The sequence below is a fragment of the Narcine bancroftii genome, chromosome 13, assembly GCF_036971445.1.
Source record: "Narcine bancroftii isolate sNarBan1 chromosome 13, sNarBan1.hap1, whole genome shotgun sequence".
Classification (NCBI taxonomy): domain Eukaryota; kingdom Metazoa; phylum Chordata; class Chondrichthyes; order Torpediniformes; family Narcinidae; genus Narcine; species Narcine bancroftii.
In genome coordinates, this window is record NC_091481.1 from 54,589,756 (window position 1) to 54,614,993 (window position 25,238).

General features: G+C 46.2%; 1 protein-coding gene across 1 annotated transcript; it reads left to right on the forward strand.

Annotated features, from left to right (window-relative positions):
• The first annotated feature begins 3,332 nt into the window (after positions 1–3,332).
• On the forward strand, positions 3,333–18,231 carry polr2f (RNA polymerase II, I and III subunit F). The gene is made up of 5 exons (XM_069910019.1): positions 3,333–3,439; positions 6,651–6,720; positions 13,071–13,201; positions 15,178–15,249; positions 17,995–18,231. Exons 1-5 carry the CDS (start codon positions 3,420–3,422, stop codon positions 18,083–18,085), a joined length of 384 nt encoding a protein of 127 aa, XP_069766120.1. The 5' UTR covers positions 3,333–3,419; the 3' UTR covers positions 18,086–18,231.
• The last annotated feature ends 7,007 nt before the right edge of the window (positions 18,232–25,238 follow it).

Genomic DNA, 25,238 nt, shown 5'->3' on the forward strand with positions numbered 1-25,238 from the left:
TATATTGTTAACTATTGGCATGGCAACCCTGTAGCACGTACAGTGGGATGACTGCCCCCCCCCCACCCCCCCCAGACAGGGCGGCGGCACTGCGTTTAACACCTTTGGAATTGGCTCACCTGCCGGCATTTAGCAGGGAGCTTTTGAATCTTTTTGTGGCAGGCCACTGGACGGGTTGCCATGGGTAGTAACTGGATAATGCATCCTTATTTTTTGACATTGGGGAGGGACTGGTGGGAGGGAATGAGAAATTTGATGCCATTTTCTCTTCTGCAAATGCACCATCCCCATCTGACAGAGAGGTTGATGGGTCTTTTCCAAAAACAAAATCACCATTACTCTTTACTCTGGGTCGAAGGTGGGTTCAGTCGCAGAGAGTGATTTTTGTAGGGATACTGTGTGTGCGCGTGCGTTTGTGTAGAAAATGCAGTGTTGTCACTAGAATTACTTAGCGTAATGGTGCCAATACATTATAGGGAAAAAAATAGTACTTAAGCCAATACATTCTGTGATGCTGTTTTAATTCATCACTTAAAATTGTTCCTGTCTCTCTCAGCACTGATTAATAACTGGCAGTAATGCACTTCACCCCAGTATTATGCAGCTTGGGTTGTAACCAGGGAGAGTGTTATGTTTGGGGAAAGTAGAACTTAGAATTTTGCAATAGTTTGAGTGGCCAAGAGTACATTACGGTTTACTGCAATGCTGGTGACAACACTGTAATGTAGAAATCAATTTTAGCCGGAAGTGAGGGAGAGGCAGGACTGACACACATTAAAAAAAATGAATGTATTTCAACATTTAAACAAAATGGCCTGCAAAAATTGTTTAAACAGATACTGACTTTTTACCATGGTGGGGCAGGGAGGGTGGGGGGTGGGGGTGGGTGGAGAAATCATCCCATTAGTGGGTGCCATTGCCTTTTAATTAGAAAATGAAAAATTTGAACTATGCATTCTGTAACCAGGATAGGTACTTATTAAGAGAGGAAAAATTAAATCACTGGTTCATTAACAAATTGTGTTGCTCGATGTAGTTTGTACAAATAAGCTGGAGAGTTTCCATTTCTTGATCTGGCCATAGCTGGTACTGTAACCCCATCGCTGGAATAATAAGGGTGAATTTTTTTATATATCAGAGCAAAATATTAAAAAAAGTCATTTCATTGAAACTGAAACAAAAAGTTGTTCTAATAGGTATATATATAAAGAATTTTGAAATTTGCTTTTATCCGTGGTTTGTTTTGAGGATGTGATTGTAATTGTGCAACACAGTTGCTTCAGTGGACTACATAATTCTTCTTGAGAAAAAAAAGAATAAACATGTTGTGTTTGGCTGCTAAGCATTAAATTTGGTGTCGGACTGTATTTTCTTTCAACTGCATTAAACAATAGTTTCTGAATTTCAGCATGCAAAGCAAGTTAAACACCTGTTAACATTACTGGTTGATAATCTTTCATCAGTATTGTCTGGTTCTCATTGCCAACAGGGAAATCCACCTAACTTTTAAATTCGACTTCGAGTCCCAAAGGCTATATGATGTCAAATGCCTTGTTGTAAATGTTGTGCTATATTGGGCTTCCTTTGACCAGTGAACGAGGCTAAAGATGGGTGTCAGGAGGTGACATCAAATTAAAGTGACAGACAACTGGAATCTGGTGGTCTGCATTTGGTTTCTTCATTGTAGACAAGCCAGTGTCTCACAGTTGCAAATTCCTGGGTCAATCGTGACTTGGAGTTCTACCTGTATGGAATTTGCACATCCTCCCTCTGTAGGTTTTCTGCAGATGCTCCAGTTTCCTCTCATAATCCCAAAAATGTGTTTGTTGGTAGATTAAATGTCCCTGTAAATTGTGTGTTGAGGGAGGTGAAGGTGCTCAGTGCAGACTCGATGGGCTGTAGAGTCTGTTTCTGTGCTGTGCAGCACTGACCACACACATGCTGAGCACCAAATGCAGTAAACTAACTTGGAAATGAATCAATTTCATTGGAATGGTCTCAAGTTGGGAGGACACAGGCCAATATTTCATTACCTGCGAGAGCTTGGGAAGATGCAGTCAGAAGGGAAGAGGATGGTGTATCTGATGTGGCATCTCAATGAAAGTATAGAAAGTACAGGAGGCTGAATACAGAGGAAGAATAGGGGTACCCTGTTCTTGGCTGGGAAGTCCAGGCTGTCTCACCTCTGCATGAAATAAAGCCTTGGTAGTTAACAACCCTGTGGCAACAACATGGTCACGAAAGGGCCATTTGGAATCTTGCATGAAGGTGCAGATGAATTAGATACCCATTATGAAGATGCGCCAGATTGAACCTAAAACGGTAAGTTACAGAGGGCATCAGATGAGCCACCCTTGGATGGGGGGGAGACAAATGGAACAAAAGAAAACCGAAACGATGTGATTATGTGGACAGAAAATGCTGGAAATGGGTAGCACCTGTGGTGAGAGATGTTTTTACATCACAATATTTCAGCAGCGTCCAGCATGTGGATGCTGGGGAGGAAGTAGAAATGGACGCCCAGTGGTTGGGGGGCTGCTCCGAAGCAAAACTGACTTGGTGTGTTGAGGCCATTCCCTCCAAACATGCTGCTTCACCTGCTGAATCGATTCCGGCTTCTGACGTCTCTTGTGGTCCCAGGTCGGGAGTTGTGGCAGGAGAACAGTCCGAGGAAATGAGCAGGTGAGCGTCAGGGTGACAAAGAGCAAGATGTTTGCGATGAGGTCATGATCCAGTGGGAGTTTGGGGGGGGGGGGGGTGTTGGGATGCCTTTTGTAAGCACTGGTTATTTTTGGTTTGGTTTAATTTCATTGTAATTTACCTGGTATATCGAGGAGGGATCAGGTCCAGTTGAGAATTACTGGACAGTGGTTTAAGGGATATTGACCTTGTCTATAAAGCAGACCAGAGCTACAGTCTAGCCTTCCAGGTTGGTCTTGCAGAGAGACAAGACCTCTTAGTGCACATATTAGTTTATTAAAGCTGTCTTATACTCGCACTGCTGGTGTGGTTATTGTCAGTACACATGCTGCTTTCCCAGCCATGAACCTTCACGCCAGTGGACCCGGTAGGCTAATAAATGGCGCGCCAGCAGAAACATGGCCGATTGGCCACAGGGGGCTGCAGTTAACATGGAAAGTCACCCCTCCCTTGCCCTTTCTGCCCCTACACCAAATGGAGGATGAAAACGTCTGGCTCAAGGTGGCACCAGACGTAGGACTGTCCGGCCTAAAACCAGACACCCTAGTGCCCTGACCCACTGCCTTGATCCATCCCCTGCCCTGGCCTGTCCCGTCCCTCGATCACGGCACAAGGGTGACCTCGTGGCGCCGTCCCCTGACGTCAGGGCAAAGCGGGCGACCCTTAACCCGGAAGCAATTCCGCTGACGCTGAGGCAGGAGCTCACTCCCGTGACGATCATGTCGGACAACGAGGATAAGTGAGTGAGCGAGCGGCGCCTTCCTTCACCCGGTGTCTCCTAGGCTGCCTTCCACCCCCACCTCTTCCCCCCCCCCCCCCCCCCCCCCCAGTCGCGGACGCTTGAGCCCGTGTTCGTGGCGACACGGAGGGGCTCGGTCGGAGTACTAGGCGCAGCACCCCCTCAGGCCGGCCTGAGTCCTTGCGGAGGCGCCTGTAGCGACCCCTATCGCATAGACTGAGTTACTGCTCCTCTTCATGTTCTTCCCCCTCCCCCACCCCACTGTTCACTGAGTGAGGCTGTAAGTAGGGGAAGTGTAAAAGTCTGTAAACATCAGGTGTGTTTAAGCTGGAGCATTCAAATGACCCTCCTGGGACCCAGGTGCGATTAGTGGGGCAAAGGGGCCTCCAGCACCTTTTAAGCTGAGGGTGGATTGACCTATTAAATTGCCAAAACTAGCCTCCCCCATTCCCCCCACCAGCTGTCAGTCTCCCTCCCACCATCGATCGCGCTCCCCCCAATCTGCAGCAGCCAACTGTTCTGCATCCACGCCAGTGATCTCTCTGCTCTCTTCCCCCGCGGCAGTGACCCCTCTCCTGCTGATCATGGCATATCCCCCACTCCACGTGACATCAATCTCCCCCCCACCCATGGCAGTGATGTCACTCCCCCTGATTGTGTCCCCTGTCTCTCCTCCTCGCGGCAGCCACCTCTTCCCCACTCCCCACCCCCCCCACCCCCATCTTCTCCACCCCGGGCCCTGGCAGCAACCCCTCTCTCCTCACCGATCACCACAGACACTTCAGCCAGGGTTTCCCCGTGATGCCAGTGCGTAAGCACTGAAGTCACAGGAGTAACCGGGACGGCCATTTTGTTGTTCAAGCCGCCAGTGGATGCGTCCTAGGTAAGTTTAACTGGGTTCCCAGACTACCTTCGAGGTAGGGCAGGGAACTGATTGACTTTGGATGATGGTGACCAAGTTGGACCCTTTCAAGTTGCCTTGCGAGTGGGGTGCTAACTGGGCAAATTGCCCAGTTAAACCCATTTTACAAGGCAGGTTGAAGTAAAAGCACAATGCTGGGGTAACTCAGCAGGTCAAACAGCATCCCAGTTTGTATATATGTATGTGTATATATAAAAGATACACAATGTTTTGGGCTTGACCCTTCATCAAGAAATCTCTGGATGAGTACATGATCGTAGAGGTTAAGACCAGCAGGGATTACAGATGGGGAGCAGTGAGAGAGAATCTCTCCCTTCGGAGAGCACAGGACAACTTCTTCAGGGTAGGTATCCCTCGAGGAGATTTTGCAGAGTTTTACAGTAGACAGGAGTAAAACACGAAAGCCTATAGTCACCTTGGTCGAAGTGAAAACACAACACTGGAGAAACTTAGCAGGTCAAACAGTGTGTCAAAAATAAAGATCCATAATTAACATTTTGGATGAGCAAAATTTGGGCAGCCGCGCGAATAAAATGATGGGGAGGAATACTGTCCCGGGCGCAGAAGGTAATAGGTGGATAAGGGAGGGAGGGCACACCAGCCAACAGGGGGAGGTGGCTCTGAGTGGAGACGGAAAGGAGTGAAGAGCGGGTGGAAAGAAGACAGAGAGGGATGAAGAACAGAGAGTAGGGCTAGCAGAAACTGGAGAAATCAATGTTAATGCCATCCGGTTGGAGAGTGCCCGGACGGAGAATGTTTGTGGGTGGTCTTGGTGGAATAGTGTACAAGGCCAGAGCAGACGTGTGTATGGGAGTGGGGCACGGAATTGAAATGGTTGGCCACTGAAGGAAGTTGAAGGATAGATGGTGTTAGGCAACCTCATCTGAAAGAAAGGGATGGGTAACTGAATACAGCGAGACTGACGTGAATTAATTTTAATGCAGGGAGCATTATAGGTAGGGCAAATGAACAAGAACCTGGATGTTGTGGCCATTAATGAGACGTGATGCAAGAGGGATAGGACTGTTCAAGTTTATTTTCATCTGCTCATATACACCAGCATTTCAGAACTAAAGCATGAAAGTCTGGTTGAAGTAAAAAACACGATGCTAGGGTAACTCAGCAGGTCAAACAGTGTCCTTTCTACAGCAAGGATAAAGACACATAACCAATGTTGTGGGCTTGAGCCTTTCTTCAAGGTAGGAGAAAAATGTAGACGGGCACCTTGAACGGCATAGAGAAGGACGGGTGGGGTAAAAGAGATGGAGGGTTGTGTCACAGCTGCACGCCGAGATGATGTACTGGAGGGCCCATCTGCTGAGGAAATACGGGTAGAGTTCAAAAGTAAAGGTGCAATCACAGTTCTACGCTATTGGTCTTCTTTAGCCGCTTTCAGGTGCTCAGACGCAGATAATGCGCTGGCAGACGCGGCTGGGGGAGTGCAGCTGGGACGTTCAGGTGCCCACAGAGAAGACTCCTTTCTGTCACCTGAATGTGCCATCTGAAGGAGAGGTGCGTCTGAGCGAATGCCGGCTACTGTGGACTGTGGCCGTAGTCCCACTGCTGCTTTCAGGTGCAGCGGGGGAATTCTCCGAGCGAGAGATTATACCTACAGGAGGAGGGTCAGGTAAGTGCTCCTCCTGGCCGGGTTCTCGACTTTCAGGTGGCCACCCAACAACCGCATTGGGGTAGAATAGGCAGCTTTACAGTCGGGGATTCTGGCCACCCTAAAGCGGATTTTGTTACACGCCAGAGGATGTGTTTAAATAAGAGCAACGTTTAAGAGATATGAGTGGGTCTTTTGTTTTTACACAAAGAGAGTGGTGGGTGCCTGAAGCCAGGACTAGTGATGGTAGCATTTAAGTGGTTTCTATAGACATACAAATATGGAAGGAATAGAGAGATGTGCATCTTGTTGCCGTGAATATCATTGGTCAACAAGCCTGTTCCTGCACTGTCCTGTTCTAGGTCGTGGTGTCTGGTGGAAGGTTCTGATAATGAGATGTGGGTTGAATTGGGGGAGGTTCCCGGTACACTGAGTTGGAGTGACGAAGCTTTACTGAAGACTGGTGGTTCTCCAAGCTCCCAATGTGGGTTAAATCTAGTAGCTTTCCTCACATGCAGAGCTGATGAAGAAATAAAAATAACCATGCTTGAAATCTGAAATACAAACGAAGTATAGGAAATAGCAGTGAAGGTAACATCTATGGAGAAAGGAAGTTATTTTCAGGTCAGTAAACCGTTGTTGATCCAGGTTAGTTGAACGGACGGCTCTTTCTCTGATTCCAGTTTCGATGGAGATGATTTCGATGACGCAGATGAAGATGAGGCGATGGATGACTTGGATAACGTGGAGGAGGTGAGTGACCTCAATGGTGCTCTCCCTTTGAACATAATAACCTGTCCCCCAGTGGCCAGCCACATCATGTACATTGGGGGTTTGAGTCCCACTTCAGAATTTGGCATAGAATTTGTAGGGGTTGGGAGAAAGAAAAGGATATGGGAAATGACTGGGGGTGGGTGGGGGCGTGGGGGGGGAAATAAGATTGCTGTGAGAGTTGGTGTAACAGTCTTGCATAGGGCATAGGAAAAGGGACGACTCAAAGGATTGTTTTCCAGCTTTTGTTTGCTCCTTGCCGAAAACAATATTAACACATCAATTGCCTTCTGATCTTTCTTCCTGCTCCTCTGCTCCTTCAGCAGGGCAAGAACAACACTGTTTTCATTCTTTTTTTTTCAAAATGAACACAGATACTTTATTTTAACATGTACTCAATTCTGTGTACACAATATTAGCTGAGAACTATTAAGATTGACAGGAAAGCACTTCAATAAAGTTCCAACAAATCTTCTCCAACCATGAAAAGCGATATACAAAAGTGAAAACAGTGACACCCAGTGGGCAAGTTTTTCAAAAAACCTGCATGGGGCTAAGTGACTAAACAGACAACGAAAATTATGACATTTAACAAAGGAAAATTCAAATCTGCAGAAGACAATATAACACATCAATTGCCTTCTGGTCTTTTTTCCTGCTCCTTGGCATGCAAAATAGCAGAATTTACACAAAGAAATCTCGGTGACGTTACCTTGGTCACATGACCTGCCGTAATACAGTGGGGCCCAAAAAAAGGGTTAAATGAAAACATCCACAAAACTTACATTAACGGTCAAAACAATGCAAGACCACCTGTCCACCTGTGATAATATTAGCAATGAACAATATGCATTAAGACTGACAACATAGACATTTCCAAAGAAACCCATAAAACAGTGCAGCACCATTTTCCTCTCAGCAGTGCAGAACGACCCTGTGGGGAGCAGAAGGGGAGGGGCCACAGAAGCTTAGGCGGTGCAGAAGAGGCGTTGTGCAGCCAAGTCGTTTCCACAGGAAGCATTAATAAAAATAACTCATTGAGATAAAATTTACAAATGCTAAATCATCAAATGTTAAATACAAGTTGGCAATAAGAATTAATAAAGTGCATTTTTAACTCTATACACTGGCATAGACTTGATGGGCTGAATTGCCTTCTGATTCTGGAAGATGTCAGAAATATTCTGGTGTTATTTTGAAAGGGAGCAGTGATGTTCTCCCAAGGGACTGGACTAACAGTAGAAAGTAGAAGCACATGTTGGCAGGATAAGCAGTGACAATGGAGAGGGGAAGACTCCAATTTCAATTCATTATCAGATTCCAATTTCAGATTTATTATTAGAGTACATACATGACATCATCTATAACCTTTTTTTCCTGCAGGCGAGGCACAAATACCACCTTTTTATCCCCTTTTTCGCTGGCATCCCAGTTAATGAGCCGTGCAGTGTCCCGGGATAGGAAGCCGTTTGTGCTGTTTACACTGGGTCACCCTTAACCTGGACACTGACTGCTTTTCCACTGAACTCTACTCATCCCTGGGGATTAGAGAGTCTACCTTGGAATGGAAACCGGTGACTTTCTGCTGATTTTTTTCCCAGTGTGAAATGATGTCATTTGATGTGGGTGTGCTGATTGTTTTCATTTTCCACTACACCCTGGCGCAGTTAATTCCCCGTTAATTCTTGGGATAATTCCTGTGCTAGTGGAAAAGGGGCTATTGATAGTGCAAAAAGAAAACTTAATCAACGTACACGTGTAGACAAGGTAATTTAAACGAACTGCAAAACAAAGAGGAAAAAAATCAATCAAGTATAAAAGTATAGTCCTTAAATGAGTCCCCAATTAAGTTTGTCGTTGAGGAGTCTGATGTCGTTGGGGAGCAGCTGTTCCTGAACCTGGTGGTCCGAGTCTTGTGGCACCGATACCTCTTTCCTGGTGGCAGCAGCGAGAACAGGGTGTGTGCTGGGTTGTGTGGATCCTTGATGATCGCTGCTGCTCTCTGTTGGTAGCATTCCCTATAGATGTTCTCAATGGTGGGAAGAGTTTTGCCTGTAATGTCTTGGGCTGTGTCCACTACATTTCTGCAGAGCTTTATGCTCAGGGTCAATATTTCATTTAATACTTTAAAAGCTTGCAGAGGGATCTAGACCAACTAGAAAAATGGGCTGAGAAATGGCAGATGGAATTTAATGCAGACAAGTGTGAGGTGTTGCGTTTTAAAAGGACAAACCAAAGTAGGACATGCACAGTAAATTGTAGGGCACTGAAGAATGTGGAGGAACAAAGGGAGGTGGGAATTCAGATGCATAATTTCCTGAAAGCGGTGCCACAGGTAGACAGGATTGTGAAGAAAGCTTTTGGCATCTTGGCCTTCATGTTATGGTGAGGCCAAATTTGGAGTATTATTTGCAGTTCTGGTTGCCAAACTACAGGAGATTGAAAGAGTGCAAAGAAGATTTACTAGGATGTTGCTGGGTTATCAAAAATGATTAAACAGGTTAGGACTTTATTTCTTGGAATGTAGAAGAATGAGTGGAGAGTTTATAGAGGTTTTCAAAATTATGAGGGGTATAGACAGAGTAAATGTGAGAAGGCGCTTTCAAATTGGGTTAGGAGAGATAAATACAAAAGTACATGAATTCTTACCCCAGTGACCGCCCATCTGAGCTATTGACGCCCCGACCAGGAACTTACCACCCGGTCCTGGCCCTCAAGCTCCCGATGTCTTGAATGACACAGTACTCATGAATTCAAAAGATTGACCCATGTAAAAGTCACCTCCACCCCTTATATTTGTCCCAAAATGTGGTCCACAAGTATAAAACATAGAACACATGCCTTTTTCCGTCCTCCTGTTCACTTTAAAGTAATTCAAAGGCTGAAGTCAAATACGACATGGCGGTCACCAAGGACCGCTCATGCGAGACATTGGCCAGCACTGCCTTTGGAGCTATTTTCAATCGACCCCACCCCCCCACCGCATTATCAACCTCCTTATTACCTCTTGGCATTTATCGACCCCTTGGATGGTCCAATCAAGCCCCAGGGGTCTACATTTGCCATTCTCCAATCATCCGGCATCTCCTACTGCCCCAACTATCTCTTCTCTCACTTCCTCGAGAAGCCTGGGGTATTTAGCGTCCAGCTCCAGAGACTTACCAACACTTCTGCTTCCTTAATCTCCACATTGTCCAGCACACAGGCCTGTTCAATTTCAACCTCACTATGATCAAGGTCTTTTTGCGAATACTGATGCAAAGTTTTCATTTAGGACCTCCTCCACCTCCAGACACGTGTTGGTTCCCTTATCCTTCAGTGTCCCCACCTTCATTCCCATCATCCTTCTGTTCTTCACACATGCATAGAAAGCCTTGAGGTTCTCCTTAATCCTACGTGCCAAGGCCTTCTTATGCCCTCTTGGGACATTCCTGTCTTAAGCTTCTTCCAGGCTACCATGTACTTCTCATGAGCCCTTCCTGTTTCCTGTATGTTGCATCTGCTTCCTTCTCCCTCTTGACCAGCTGTCTCACCTGTTTCGTCAGCCACGGTTCCCTTTTCCTACCATCTTTTCCTTGTCCCAGTACGACAGACCTATCTTGAAATCTCCATAAGGTGTCCCTAAACTTCCTCCGCATTACTTCTGTGCTTTAACTCTGAAACATTCTCGCTAGTTCCTGCCTCATCCCTTCATTGTTAGCCCTTCCCCAGTTACACACGTTCCCAGTTTGACTGTTTTTATCCTTTACCATGGCTCTGTTGAAGCTAAGGGAATCGTGGTCACTCTTACCAAAATGCTCCTCCACCGAGAGATCCGCCACCTGACCAGGATCATTCCACATAATTAGATTCAGTATGGCCTCTCCTCGAGACGGCCAGTCCACACACTGTCAGGAATCTTGTACGTTCAGCCCCATCTATCCCTCTTGCAGTCACTAGGTGCCAGTCAATATTAGGGAAGTTGAAATCACTCTTAACTACCAGCCTTAATTTCCCGCACCATTCCAAAATCTGCCTGCTTATCTGCTCCTCGGTGTCAAGAGGGCTATTTGGGGTCCTCTAAACTTCTCCCAGCACAGTGATGGCTCCCTTCTTATTTCTGACTTCTACCCACAATGACTCAGTAGACACTCCCTCTGCAGCATCCTACCTTTCTATAGCTGTGATACTATCCCTGACCAGTAATGCAACTCCCCCTAAGTGGGACCGTTTTCATTCAGACAGTTGTGGGAGTATGGAACGAGCTGCCATCTGACGTGGTAAATGCAGGCTCAGTCTTAAGTTTTAAAAATAAATTAGATGGGAGAGATCTGGAGGGTTATGGAACAGGTGCAGGTCAGTGGGACTAGCAGTATGATGTTTCAGCACAGACTAGAGGGGCCAAATGGCCTGTTTTCTGTTCGTTAGTGTTCTATGTTTTCGTGCAGTTGGATAAACATGTTGAGGAACTTTGGGGGGCATCCGAGGCGCTATCCAACTGCACGAAAACCAACAAGGTAGGGTCAGATACAGCAATGAGCTCTCTGAACCCTTCTCCATTAACAATGGCGTGAAGCAAGGCTGTGTTCTCGCACCAACCCTCTTTCCAATCTTCTTCAGCTTGATGCTGAAACAAACCATGAAAGACCTCAACAATGAAGACGCTGTTTACATCCGGTACCGCAAGGATGGCAGTCTCTTCAATCTGAGGTGCTTGCAAGCTCACACCAAGACACAAGAGCAACTTGTCCGTGAACTACTCTTTGCAAACGATGCTGCTTTAGTTACCCATTCAGAGCCAACTCTTCAGCGCTTGACGTCCTGTTTTGCGGAAGTCAGCCTTAAGAAAACTGAGGTCCTCCATCAGCCAGCTCCCCACCATGACTACCAGCCTCCCCACATCTCCATCGGGCACACAAAACTCAAAACGGTCAACCTCGGCTGCACCATTTCATCGGATGCAAGGATCGACAACGAGATAGACAACAGACTCGCCAAGGCAAATAGCACCTTTGGAAGACTACACAAAAGAGTCTGCAAAAACAACCAACTGAAAAACCTCACAAAGATTAGCATATACAGAGCCGTTGCCATACCCACACTCCTGTTCGGCTCCGAATCATGGGTCCTCTACCGGCATCACCTACGGCTCCTAGAACGCTTCCACCAGCGTTGTCTCCGCTCCATCCTCAACATTCATTGGAGCGACTTCATCACCAACATCGAAGTACTCGAGATGGCAGAGGCCGACAGCATCGAATCCACGCTGCTGAAGATCCAACTGCGCTGGGTAGGTCACGTCTCCAGAATGGAGGACCATCGCTTTCCCAAGATCGTGTTCTATGGCGAGCTCTCCACTGGCCACCGAGACAGAGGTGCACCAAAGAAGAGGTACATGCTTAAAGAAATCTCTTGGTGCCTGCCACATTGACCACCAACCGTGCATCTTGGCGCCTCACAGTTCGGCGGGCAGCAACCTCCTTTGAAGAAGACTGCAGAGCCCACCTCACTGACAAAAGATAAAGGAGGAAAAACCCAACTCCCAACCCCAACCAACCAATTTTCCCCTGCAACCGCTGTAACCGTGTCTGCCTGTCCCGCATCGGACTTGTCAGCCACAAATGAGCCTGCAGCTGACGTGGACATTACCCCTCCATAAATCTTTGTCCACGAAGCCAAGCCAAAGAAAGAAAAGTGTTCTATGATTCAGTTTGATTTGTCAGAATTTTGGTAGCAAATGTGCAAATAAGATGGGCGGTGAGAACAAACATGGGATGTAGACAAAGAATGACAGATCAGGCTTGACTGAGTGGAAATGGGGGTAGGGCTTTTTAATGCCTGGGGGAGATAGAAAAAATAGAAGGAAGCTTGGGAGAAGACAAATGTGTCTGTAGTCAGCATATTAAAGACTCATCACTGCCTCCTCCTGTTGGGAAGAGGATTTACAAATGTGAAGTCACGTACCACTTGATTTAGGTACAGTTGGTTTACTGCCATTTTAAGACTTCTGAACGAACCCCACATACTTGTAAAATAATGTTGCCTCTGCTCTGTACTGACTGATCACTCTCTGCCCTTGTATACTGGGTCTTACTTGCTGTGCTATGGATGGGATGTCTAGCGGGACTGTTCACAGAACAAACATTCTCACTGAAACTTGCTACATGTGACAGTAAATGAACTTGGTGCACTGTCGGAAATAAAGAATCTGAGAAACCCTCGCCTAAAGTACTTTTCATCAGAATTGCTCCTCTGGGCCATTAATTGCTTCATCCACTTGAGTGGGAGAGTCCTCATGGGAATCAATGACCAGTCATCCCTCTCACCTTTCAACCCCCAAACTTTTTTTCCAGGAAGACCGGGAAAACGTGGAAATACTTCCCGCGGCGGAGGGGCAGCAGGCCAATCAGAAACGGATCACCACATCCTACATGACCAAATACGAGCGAGCCCGTGTACTGGGAACACGAGCGCTGCAGATAGCGTGAGTGTCAACGTGGGCTTGGCTGGGGTCTGAGCCGTCCACTTGTACCTTCTGTGTTCGAGTTGTGGAGACGTGCAGTATGGAAAGGGTCACTCGCCTCACATCATTGCCCATTTTTTAAATTTAGAGACACAGCACAGTAACAAGGTCTTTCAGCCAGCGCTGCCCAAATACACCCACAGTAACAAGGTCTTCCAGCCCGCGCTGCCCAAATACACCCAGAATAACAAGGTCTTCCAGCCCGTGCTTCCCAAATACACCCAGAATTACAAGGTCTTCCAGCCCGCACTGCCCAAATACACCCAGAGTAACAAGGTCTTCCAGCCCGCGCTGCCCAAATACACCCACAGTAACAAGGTCTTCCAGCCCGCACTGCCCAAATACACCCACATTAACATTGTCTTCCAGCCCGCGCTGCCCAAATACACCCAGAGTAACAAGGTCTTCCAGCCCGCGCTGCCCATATACACCCACGGTAACAAGGTCTTCCAGCCCGCGCTGCCCATGTACACCCACAGTAACAAGGTCTTCCAGCCCGCGCTGCCCAAATACACCCACAGTAACATTGTCTTCCAGCCTGCGCTGTCCAAATACACCCACAGTAACAAGGTCTTCCAGCCCGCGCTGCCCAAATACACCCACAGTAACAAGATCTTCCAGCCCGCGCTGCCCAAATGCACCCACAGTAACAAGGTCTTACAGCCCACGCTGTCCAAATACACCCACAGTAACATTGTCTTCCAGCCCGCGCTGCCCAAATACACCCACAGTAACAAGGTCTTCCAGCCCACACTGCCCAAATACACCCACTTGACCAATTGACCTATAACCCCAGTTCGTTTTAGAGGGTGGGAGGGAACTGGAGCACTCAGAAGAAACCCACGCAGACCCTGGGAGAGTGTGCAGGTGGCGCCGTTTTTGAACCCATGTAATAGCGTGCCACTGACCGTGCTGCCCTATGCTCCCCGCATTCCCGCTAGATTCCCCTGTCCGCCTGCAGGGTGCTCACCTGCTGCACGCCTTTGCTGTGTTGGAGAAGACGGGAGCTTGAGGAGGGTAACTGCATGGTCACAGGGAGAATGTGAAGGAGAGCAGTGCCGCTACGTGCAGGGATCGATTACATACACTTCTGCTTCACCTTTAATTACCTCAAACGGCCTCAGCGCTTGAAGTACTTTAAAGTTGTTTTGTACAAAGCACGGCACCCAAGTTAAGGTTCCTGATTAGCAATTACCAGACCATATGCAATGGGTTGTGTTTGGGTAGCATCCAAGATACTGCAGCAGGCAGCCACGGTTTCTCATGAAGCTGTTGTATTATGTCAAAACAAACCATGGCACCTGTGTGACTCCAGACCCTCACCTGCGCATCACAGGCATTTGAGGATGGAGATGAATCTCCACATCGTATGAATGAATAAATGAATGGAAGGTTAACGAATGCCAGAAGCTCGAAGCAGATCACACTGTCTCTGTACAGAGAGAAACAGTTAACATTGCAGAATTCTCTGGGTATGGCAGCTGATTTCCTTTGTGCTATGTATTGTGAAGCCAAAGTATGAAAAGCTGGCAATAAAATCAGAAAGCATTTTCTTTCATACTCTACTTTCTCCCAGCAAACTGTAGTGCAGGGGTGGGTGGCCAACTTTTTAGTTTAGAGATACAACATGGTAACATGTCCACCTATACATGCCAGGAGTGTTGTTTAATTGGGCAGCACGGACTCGTGGGCTGAAATGGCCCGTTACCATGCTGTATGTCTAAATTAAAAGGATATGGAGCTTTCAGCCCTGACTGTCTGTGGGTCCCGAACTGGAGGAAAAAGCCTTGCTAAACAGTGCCCCGTTTCTACAGTAGGACAAGCCAGTGCCTCAGTGGGATGTATGGCTGCACACCTGGAGTTCAGCTGCTGTGTAATTCGTCAGTTTTTTCTCTCCCTTGACTCTCACTCCCTCTGTCTCTCACTCTCTCGTACAGAATGTGTGCCCCAGTCATGGTTGAGCTGGAAGGAGAGACTGACCCACTACAGATCGCAATGAAAGAGTTGAAGTAAGTTCCTGCATCAGTAGCTGGCTGCTGTTCCTTTTCTACTGCTTTGTAGGAGCTCGCCCCGTTGTCTTAGTCCCACTGACACACATTGGTGACAATTCTTGCTGTTCTGTAGGGATCGGTCCATTAGGCAAACAAGTTGCAAGCTAAATGTTTTGGTTCAGGCAAATGGTCGAAGAGGCCCTATATCTCATCATGTCACCCTCTACAGCAGTCTTTCTCAACCTTTTTCTTTCCACTCACACACCACTTTAAGTTACCTCTATGCCACTGGTGCTCTGTGATTAGTCATTGTACCTAATTGACTCGTTATGTGCACAGTTTCATAACCCCAAAGGAAATGCGCCAGTGACCACTTTTCTCAACCAAAATATTTCTGTAACAATTGGGTTGTCAACCTTCCCTTCCCACCCACATACCACCTTAATTAATCCCTTACTAATCACAGAGCATTTATGGCATAGGGATTACTTAAAGTGGTGGGTCAGTGGAAAGGAAAAAGGTTGAGAACCACTGTTCTACAGTGATCACGACTGCCTGCACATGGTCCATTACCTTCCATGCCTTGGTGATTCAAGAGCTCATTCAGATAGAGCCCCACCTTTATTACTTTGCATCACTTTGCACTTACTGGGATTAGATCCAATCTACCTTTGCCCATTTTACCAGATGATTGGTATCATTCTAAGATTATCCTCCTGGCAATCAACATTATTTTATTTTTGAATATTTTATTTAAAAATTTCCTATACATGTAGTGATAATATTCCAACATATAATACTTCATATGTCAGGACGTACCTTCTCCGGCAATCCAAAAAGTGAAAGAAATAGAAATAAAAATATATAGTTACTTAGTTATATTGATACACAAAAGAAAACCCTCCCAATAAGTGTTGTCTAAACCTACAACACTAACCCCCTCCATTTTAACGGGTCGTGACCAAGGTCATAAGTACACACATAATCCTTCAGTATTCAGCACTCTCCCACTCCCTAGGTATACTCAATATATAACATTTAATCTCTTTATTAATTAAAATTTAATCAGCTTATTAATTAGTTAACCACAATTAGAATAGCTTCCCGGAAATCAAAAGAAATAAGATTATTTCTTCAATTTTTTTCCATCTTATTTATAAAATTAGAGTAAATGAAGTTCATTGCTTCAAAGACACAGCTCCTTCTAGAGACTAGACTTCAGGGAGACTCCGAGCAAATTCTTCTGCTTCCAGATAGTTAACAAAGAATCTGTTCTGTTAACCTGGATCAAAAATCCTCAAAGTAGCGGAGTACTGAAGGACAAATTTGTATCCTTTATCAAAAAGGATTAAATTCTTTCCATTTCTTCAACAAATCTTCACTCAAGTCAGGATAGAACTAAATTCTATCCCCTTCCCATAACAATAAACATCGATGTTCGCTCGCTCCTTTGATTGCAAGGGTTTAAAAAAAAACATTTCCCCCTATCTTGGTAACGCAGAAGTTTTATTAATATAGAGCATGGGCTTTGATTAGGGAGAAATGTCATTTTTGTGTTGAAAATGTATTAATCGTACCTCATACATTCACACCCAGATCATTAATGTATGTTAGAAACAGCAAGGGTGCCAGCACCAATCCCTGTGGTGCACAGCTGATTGCAGGCATCCAATCACAATAGCAGCCTTCCACCATCAACCTCTGGCTCCTATTACCAAGCCAACTTTGCATCCAATTTGCCAACTTCCCTTAGATCCCATGGACTCTAATCTTTTCACCAGCTCTGTGGATTCTCGGGCAGGCACAGACCAGACTGGTGGTTAAACCCAGCCAGTAGGACACACTGGTGGGGAGCTATTACTGAACTTCACAGCATGTCTGCCTTGCACAAGGTCAAATGAAAGATGTCTTATCCAACAATCCACAAAAGATGTGGAAAATACTTTGTCTGAGACAAGGAGCCAGAAGCCAGCAGTGGGCTCCAGATTACAACTTATGTGAAAATAAGTTGCCTCTGAGGGTTCTACCAGCTCTTAGAAATCTCCATACTGACGATACAATGAAAACTGTTCCTCCATTTACCGTTTTTCCTTTTTCTTTCTTTGGCTTGGCTTCGCAGACGAAGGTTTATGGAGTGGTAGGTCCACGTCTGCTGCAGGCTCGTTGGTGACTGACAAGTCCGATGCGGGACAGGCAGACACGGTTGCAGCGGTTGCAAGGGAAAATTGGTGGGTTGGGGTTGGGTGTTGGGTTTTTCCTCCTTTGTCTTTGGTCCGTGAGGTGGGCTCTGCGGTCTTCTTCAAAGGAGGTTGATGCCCGCCGAACTGTGAGGCGCCAAGATGTACAGTTGGAGGCGATATCAGCCCACTGGCGGTGGTCAATGTGACAGGCACCAAGAGATTTCTTTAAGCAGTCCTTGTACCTCTTCTTTGGTGCACCTCTGTCTCGGTGGCCAGTGGAGAGCTCGCCATAGAACACGATCTTGGGAAGGCGATGGTCCTCCATTCTGGAGACGTGACCCACCCAGCGCAGTTGGGTCTTCAGCAACATGGATTCGATGCTTGCAGACTCTGCCAGCTCGAGTACTTTGATGTTGGTGATGAAGTCATTCCAATGAATTTTTTCCTACACCTCTGCTAAACCTCTCTGGCCCATAAATGAAAGTGGAATTGTCACATATTTCCTTGCATAACTGTATTCTGCTCACTGGATTTGTTCAACTGTTCTGGTTTCCTAAAGACAGCGATTACTCTTGCCTTTCAGAGCACGAAAAATTCCGATCATTATCCGCCGATATCTGCCGGATGGAAGCTACGAGGATTGGGGAGTGGATGAGCTGATCATTGCTGACTGACCTTGCACATGTTTTCTCTATTTAAATGTAGTTAATTTTTTATTCAGGGTTTTTTTTTTGTAAAATAATCAGTGATTTGTGTTGAACAATTGATTCTGTTGGAAAGCAATTAAATTTGCAAAAAAGGGAAATGGTGGAAGAACTCAGCCAGTGGAGTGTCCTCTGTGGAAAGAGAAACCAGGCCACATTTTGGGTCAGGGTTGATGCTTCTGAATCTGTACAGTTGAGAATTCTGTGCTTGGGAGATTCAGCCTTACACAGGTGCGTCTAGAAATAGACAATCATCTGGTGCCAATGACAACAACGAGGAATACACGTTTTATACACGTTGGATGTACTCCTGCAGATGTTGTTGAAGCAAGTTCTGGTGAGGAAGATGGTGGGAAAGAGTGAGAGGATGAAAACACACAGAAATGAGCCGGAACTCAATAGATGTCGCGTGTCAAAGGAGGTAAAGATGCATAACCAACGTTTCGGGCCTGAGCCCTTCAAGATGCAAGCAAAAAAGCAAGCAGAATAAAGGCTGAGAGAGAGAAAGGGGGAAGAATGGGAGGGGGAGGAGTGCAGACCAACAGAAGTGAAAGAGACTCTTCGAGAACTCCCGTGTTCTGTTGGAAGTTGCGCATTTCTTGCAGGCTGTACGGAGGGAGGAGATTACCCCTGTCTGAGGAGATTGGAGCCGGGGGCCGAACTCTCAGGACACGGGTAGCTGTTTAGATGGGAAGGTTTGCTCGCAGCGAGGGTAGCGGATCTGTGGAATTCTCTCCCGTAACCTGCCGTAGAGGTTTCGCTGCTGAGCTCGCTCAGAGTAAATCGATGGATTTCTCGTTGCTGGGAGGGGGTGGTGGAAAATGGAGCTGGTATATTAAGAATGAAAGGATAGTAAGGGACCAAATTGGTCTTTATGGAACCAGAAGAGATGGGGGAGATCTTAAATTTTATTTTTCATCAGTATTCACTCAGGAAAAGGGCACAGAGTCATGGGAAGTGAGGAAAACAAGTAGCGAGGTCATGGAACCGATACAGATTCACTTGGTCCATCTCTGACGACATTCGCCCTTTCTTGATCTATCTGTCTCCATCTCGGGAGACAAGCTTTCCAGACATTTCTTTAAGAACCTACTAACTTCCACAACTACCTTGATAATACTTCATCCTGCAAGGATTCTATTCATTTCCCTCAATTCCATCATTTCTGTTCACAAGATGTCTTCCAGTCCAGATCATCCAAATTGTCCTTCTTCCAAAAATGTGGCTTCCTCTCCACCACCATCCACTCAGCCCTGAACCACATCTCCTCCATTTCCCGCTCATTTGTCCTGGCTCCCTCAGGACCCAGATGTAACAACTGGACTCCCCTGTCACAAAAATGTAGTTCCTGATGGCAGCAGCGAGAACAGAGTGCATGCGCTGGCTGGTGAGAGTCTTTGACGACTGCTGCTGGTCTCTGACGGCAGCACTCCCTGTAGATGTTCTCAATAGTGGGGAGGGTTTTGCCCGTGATGTCTTGTGCTGCGTCTACTAACCTTTGCAGTGCTTTCTGCTCAGGGGTATTGATGCCCCCGTACCAATCAGTGATGCAGCCAGTCAGCACACTTTCCACTACACGTGTAGAAATTTGCCAGGATTTTCAATAGCAAATCTCTGTAAACCATCCTTCTACGCACCAAGAAATGGAGGCCTAAACTACAATGAAACCTCGTTAGAACGTGGTTCATTAATCTGGAATCGCTTATAGCGCAGGTGTCTGTGGACCCCAAACATTGATTTTAGGATGCCAGGCTAACAGCCACAAACTCAAAAATTAACTCTTAGGACTCAGTTACAAGATGTATATGTTAATGTGTGTGGAGTTTAAAGGTCTTATTATAGGGTTTGAGTCACAGTTTTCTGTTTTCCTGCTTCCTGAATCATGAACTATAAGATTCTGTTACGCGACTCGGCTGTAATGTGATATGAAATCTTGGGCCCCAACTACCGCGTTTTAAAGAGGTTTTACTGTATTTAGTCTCTCTTGGTAGGACAGCCCTCTTATTCCAAATCAGAATCTATTGTCTTAAATATGTCGCAAAATCTGCTATTTTGTGGCAGCTTCACAGTGCAAGCCACCTTCCAAAATAAATAAAAATAACAAAATAAAAAGAAAATTAGGCCGTGTCTTTGGTTCATTGATCATTCAGGAATCTGATGGCAGCGGGGAAGAAGCTGTCCTTGTGCTGCTGAGCACTCGTCTTTAAGCTCCTGTACCTTTCCCCCCCCCCCCTGATGGTAGCAGAGTGAAGAGGGCCTGGCCTGGGTGGTGGTGGGGTCTTTGTGATATAGGCTGCTTTTTTATAACGACACTGCCTCCTGTGGACGTCCTAGATGAGGTGAAGTCTGGTGCCCATGATGTCGCAGGCCAAGTTAACAACCCTCTGGGGCTTATTCTTGCCTTGAGCATTGACACCTCCGTACCAATCAGAATGGTCTCCATGGCACACCTGTAGAAGTTTCCAGAGATTAGCCAGTGAATCTCCTGTGTACAGCCTCCAATGTTACTAGATAATTATTAGGTAAGGAACCAAAATTCAGTATTCCAGATCAGCTTTGATCTCCGGTTTTTTCAGTTTCAGTTTTGTATGGATGTAGGATTTGTGCTGTCCAACCACTGGTGACCAAACCTTCCTTCACCAAGAGCCTAAACTCTCTTGAACAAAGGTGTGGAGGGATGAGCCAGTCAGTTTGCAGATGATATGAAGGTTGCAGGAGTTGTGGATGGTGTTGAAGGCTGTTGAGGTTGCAACAGGATGCAGAGTTGGGCAGAAAAGTACCAGATGGAGTTCAATAATGCGTCAGGTGATGCACTTTTGTAGGTCAAACGAGGGAAAAGTGGATGTTAATGTTAGGAAAATTAACAGTCTGTGTCCTTGGCATCCAAATCCATAGACCTCTCAAGGTCACTGTGCAGGTCGATAGGACATTTAAGAAGGACTATGATATACTGGGCTTCATCAATCGGGGATTGAGTTCGAGTGTTGTGAGGTAATGTTGAAGCTCTATCAATCTCTGGTGAGACCATACTTATGTACAGTTCTGGTCACCTCATTACAGGAAGGATGGAGAAGATGTTGCCTGGATTTGGAAAACAGGTCTTATAAGGCACAGTTATCAGAGCTGGGGCTTTTCCTTTTGGAGAGAAGGATCGGGTAGACAGCCAGCGCCTCTTTCCCAGGGCAGCAGTAGCAAACACCAGAGGAGGCCTGTCCAAAAGTAAAGGGAGGGAAGTTTATAGGAGACATCGGGGAAAGTATTTTTCACACAGAGAGTTGTGGGTGCCTGGAATGCCTTGTTGGTGGAGGCTAAAACATTAGGGGCATTTAAGACAGGCACATGGATTAAAGGGAAATAAAGGGTTATGAGGTAGAGAGGGTTTCGGGTTTTGTTTTTGTAGGTACAACATCGTGGGCCGAAGGACCTGTTACTAATGTTCTAATACTGCATCCTTTCAGTCAAATTGTCAAGCCACTTCATCCGTCGCTGCCAAACTCAGTCGTGGAAGGACAAGGCTTGGGAGTATTATCACTTCCCAACTGCCCCCGGAAGTGTATAGCTTTTGGCTCTAAATGCTGGAATTCCTAACCCAACAGCACTGCCATCTCAGGAGCAATGAAGGAGCCTATGAAAGAGTTGTAAAGGAAAAGAAAACAAAGTGATGACTATGGCGACTGGAATCTGAGGACTTGGTGTGGGGTGGGCGGGGGGTGGGGTGGCTGGTTGCTGCCATGTGTTTGCCGGCTCCCTCCTGTGGTCCAGACATCACATTACAGCAGCAAGCAGAATCTGGAGTAGAAGCTTGCTGTGAGAAAAGGCGAGAAGATTGTGAGGTGGGGTGGGGGGGGGGGGGAGGGTTGAGGAAATTGTCGTCCAAAATGGGAAGGACAAAATAAATCTGACAGCAGAATTGTCTTTCTCCAGATTGCTGTGAGATGCACTCCTATTGGAAGTGCTTGGGGAAAGGTGTGATGGATTTTAGTTTAATTTAGACATAAAGTACAGTAACGGGCCCTTTCAGCCCATGAGTCCGTGCCGCCAAATTGACCGACAGCCACCCCCCCCCCCCGGTGCGTTTTGGAGGGTCGGAGGAAGCCCACGGGGAGAACGTACAAACTCTTGCCAGACATATTCCAAGTTAAGCAGAACAAATTTCCCCAGTACTGCCTTGATTAGATCTCAGAAGCACTCCGACCAGTGGTACAAAAATATAAAAGTTTCTCTATATCTTAATGTCTAATCTACATGGCCTGCTGAGGGTTGAATGGCCGGATTGTGTGCTGTAAATTAAATTAATGAGCCTCCCATCATGAGAAGTCTTGGCAAGTGTGAGAAAATATTTAAATAAATATACATTTATCACATTTAGAAGAGAGATTAGAATAGAATTTAGCCAATTGGACTTTGGAACAGTGGAGATATTTCTTTTTATTCTTTACTTTGAAGACACAGAAGATTGGTGGCAAGTGTTTATATTCGAATGTTCAGAGAAGACACTCAACAATGCAAGTATCGTTAAGTGGGGACATTGGAGCGAATCATTTTGCTCGGGGCTGCACCAAGAGTTCTGTGGTAAAGTGTGCAGAACAGGGAGTTCTCCGGCTGCCCAGGCCAGCATTCCTTTCTCAGTTACCAACACCAGAAATAGAGGCGCTCTCATCCACCTCATCTGTTGGACGCTGTCCCATTGAGCCCTTTTAGATCAGATTACTTTGCAATCAGTTCCTTCAGACTGCACTCAAATGTAAAAACAAAAGCTGAAATTGAAAAGTAAAGCTGATTGATATAAAAGGAGATGTGTACAATTTGCCACAATTTCCCTCCAGGCCAGTACCCAACTTCACTGTGTGACTGACTCACTTCCACACAGCCACTGAGAAGCAGAAAACTTCCGCAAATTTTCTCAGCTGGCGGCGTAAAAATGTCCCGGTGGAATTTACACGCTAAATTCCATCCCGTGAATTTTTCCACCAAGACATCTTTACGGAGCGGCTGCAGGGTAAATCGACCGCAGGCCCTCCGTAAGAAACCGGGCTAGTGAATACGGCAAACTCCGCAGCACAGGAAAGGCTGCATAAATGACCCTCATGTGACGTGCTGTGGTAGCAGCAAGCAGACACAAAAGACCATACAACAGGCCTTATTCTGCTAAAAGTCTGTACACACCAGTTTCAGCTGTGGTGGCTCCCGTGTGACTGGCTCAGGAGGGGCCGGCGCCGGCTTATATTCGGGTCGGTTGATTGACAGCCAGCCAGGTGGAGTCAGCCCCTAGGTGGTCCTTCTGCAGGTACAGAGATCGGCCCCTGCAGAAGGCTAACGGAGAGAAGGCGGGGACGGGGTACTGAACTTTAAGATCAGACATGATCTCGTTGAATGGTGGAGCAGGCTCGAAGGGTCGAATGACCTACTCCTGCTCCTATCTTCTATGTTTCTATGTTTAATGGTCATATCACCACACCTCTGGAGGTAACCATGTAATTTTTTTCCCCTTTATTTCTGTGTAAAAATCATAACTATTACCTGGTGATTTTTGCACGGCTGCTGTGTGAACGTGCATATATAACTTGATTTTCCAAGTGACAGTAAACTACAGTAAAACCTCATTAGAACACGGTAGTTAGGGTCCAAGATTTCATACCACGATACAGCTGAGTCGTGGAACAGATGCATATAGGTCATGATTCAGGAAGCAGGAAAACAGAACACTGTGACTCAAACCCTACAATAAGACCTTTAAACTCCACATATAACCATATAACCACTTACAGCACAGAACAGGCCAGTTTGGCCCTACTAGTCCATGCTGTAACAAATCCCCACCCTCTTAGTCCCACTGACCAGCACCCGGTCCATACCCCTCCAGTCCTCTCCTATCCATGTAACTATCCAGTCTTTCCTTAAATGTAACCAATGATCCCGCCTCGACCAAGTCTGTCGGAAGCTCATTCCACATCCCTACCACCCTTTGCGTAAAGAAAAGTTCCCCTTATAATTTTCCCCCTTCAATCTTAAACCATGCCCTCTAGTTTGAATCTCCCCCACTCTTAATTGAAAAAGCCTATCCATGTTTACTCTGTCTGTCCCTTTTAAAATCTTAAACACCTCTATCAAGTCCCCTTTCAATCTTCTATGCTCCAGAGAAAAAAGCCCCAGTCTGCACAACCTTTCCCTGTAACTCAAACCCTGTAACTTAAAAACACATCTTGTAAATGAGTCCTAAGAGTCCATTTTTGAGTTTGTGGCTGTTAGCCTGGCAACGTAAAATCAATGTTTGGGGTCCACAGACACCCGCGCTATAAACGATTCCACGGATTAATGAATCATGTTCTAACGAGGTTTCACTGTACTTTGTAACTTCATGAGAGCATTGTGAAAGGTGTATCAAGAACCTGACCTTGTGACATTATAAGTTTTAATTTTATTGAGAACAATTTCTTTCACGATGAAAAAATAGAATTAAATACAGAAGCTAAACAAGATCGTCTGTACGTGCAAAACGCAAACGTACTGCGGAAACTCTCACAGGGTAAAGGCCTGGGCCCTTCGTCAGGTACAAGCAGAAACAGGCAAGTGGCAAAATAAAAGGGTGGGGGTTGGGGTAGGGGTGCAAGAGAGGAGAGGAAGGAGAAAGGGGCAGTGGGAGGAGAAAGTTGGCTTTAAATGATTCACATTGGAATAACCCTCTTGATTTTCTGTCTAGGCACTCTCCCGCCAGAAGGCATTAACATCGACTTTTCCGGTTTCCGCTGACCTGCTCTCCTCTTCCCCCACCACCCCCCCCTTCCCTTCCCCTTTCCAGCCCTTCCCCCTCCCTTCACCCAGCCATCCCTCCTCCCCTTGTTCTCTGCTGTCCCCTCCCTCCCTCCCTCCATGTATCACCTCCTGCCCTTTGCGACCACACCTCCCCACCCCATTCTTTTGTTTGGACACCTTGAAGGGTTCAAGCCCAAAACAATGGCTATATATTTTTACCTTTGCCACATAAAGGACACAGTTTGACCTGCTGAGTTTCTCCAGTGTCGTGTTTTTACTTCAGATTTTTGTTTTATACTCCTAAAGGTATTTGAAGTTGGAAAAAAATATCCTATTAAAAGAAAGTGGTGGAAAGGGTGGGTTAGGTTGG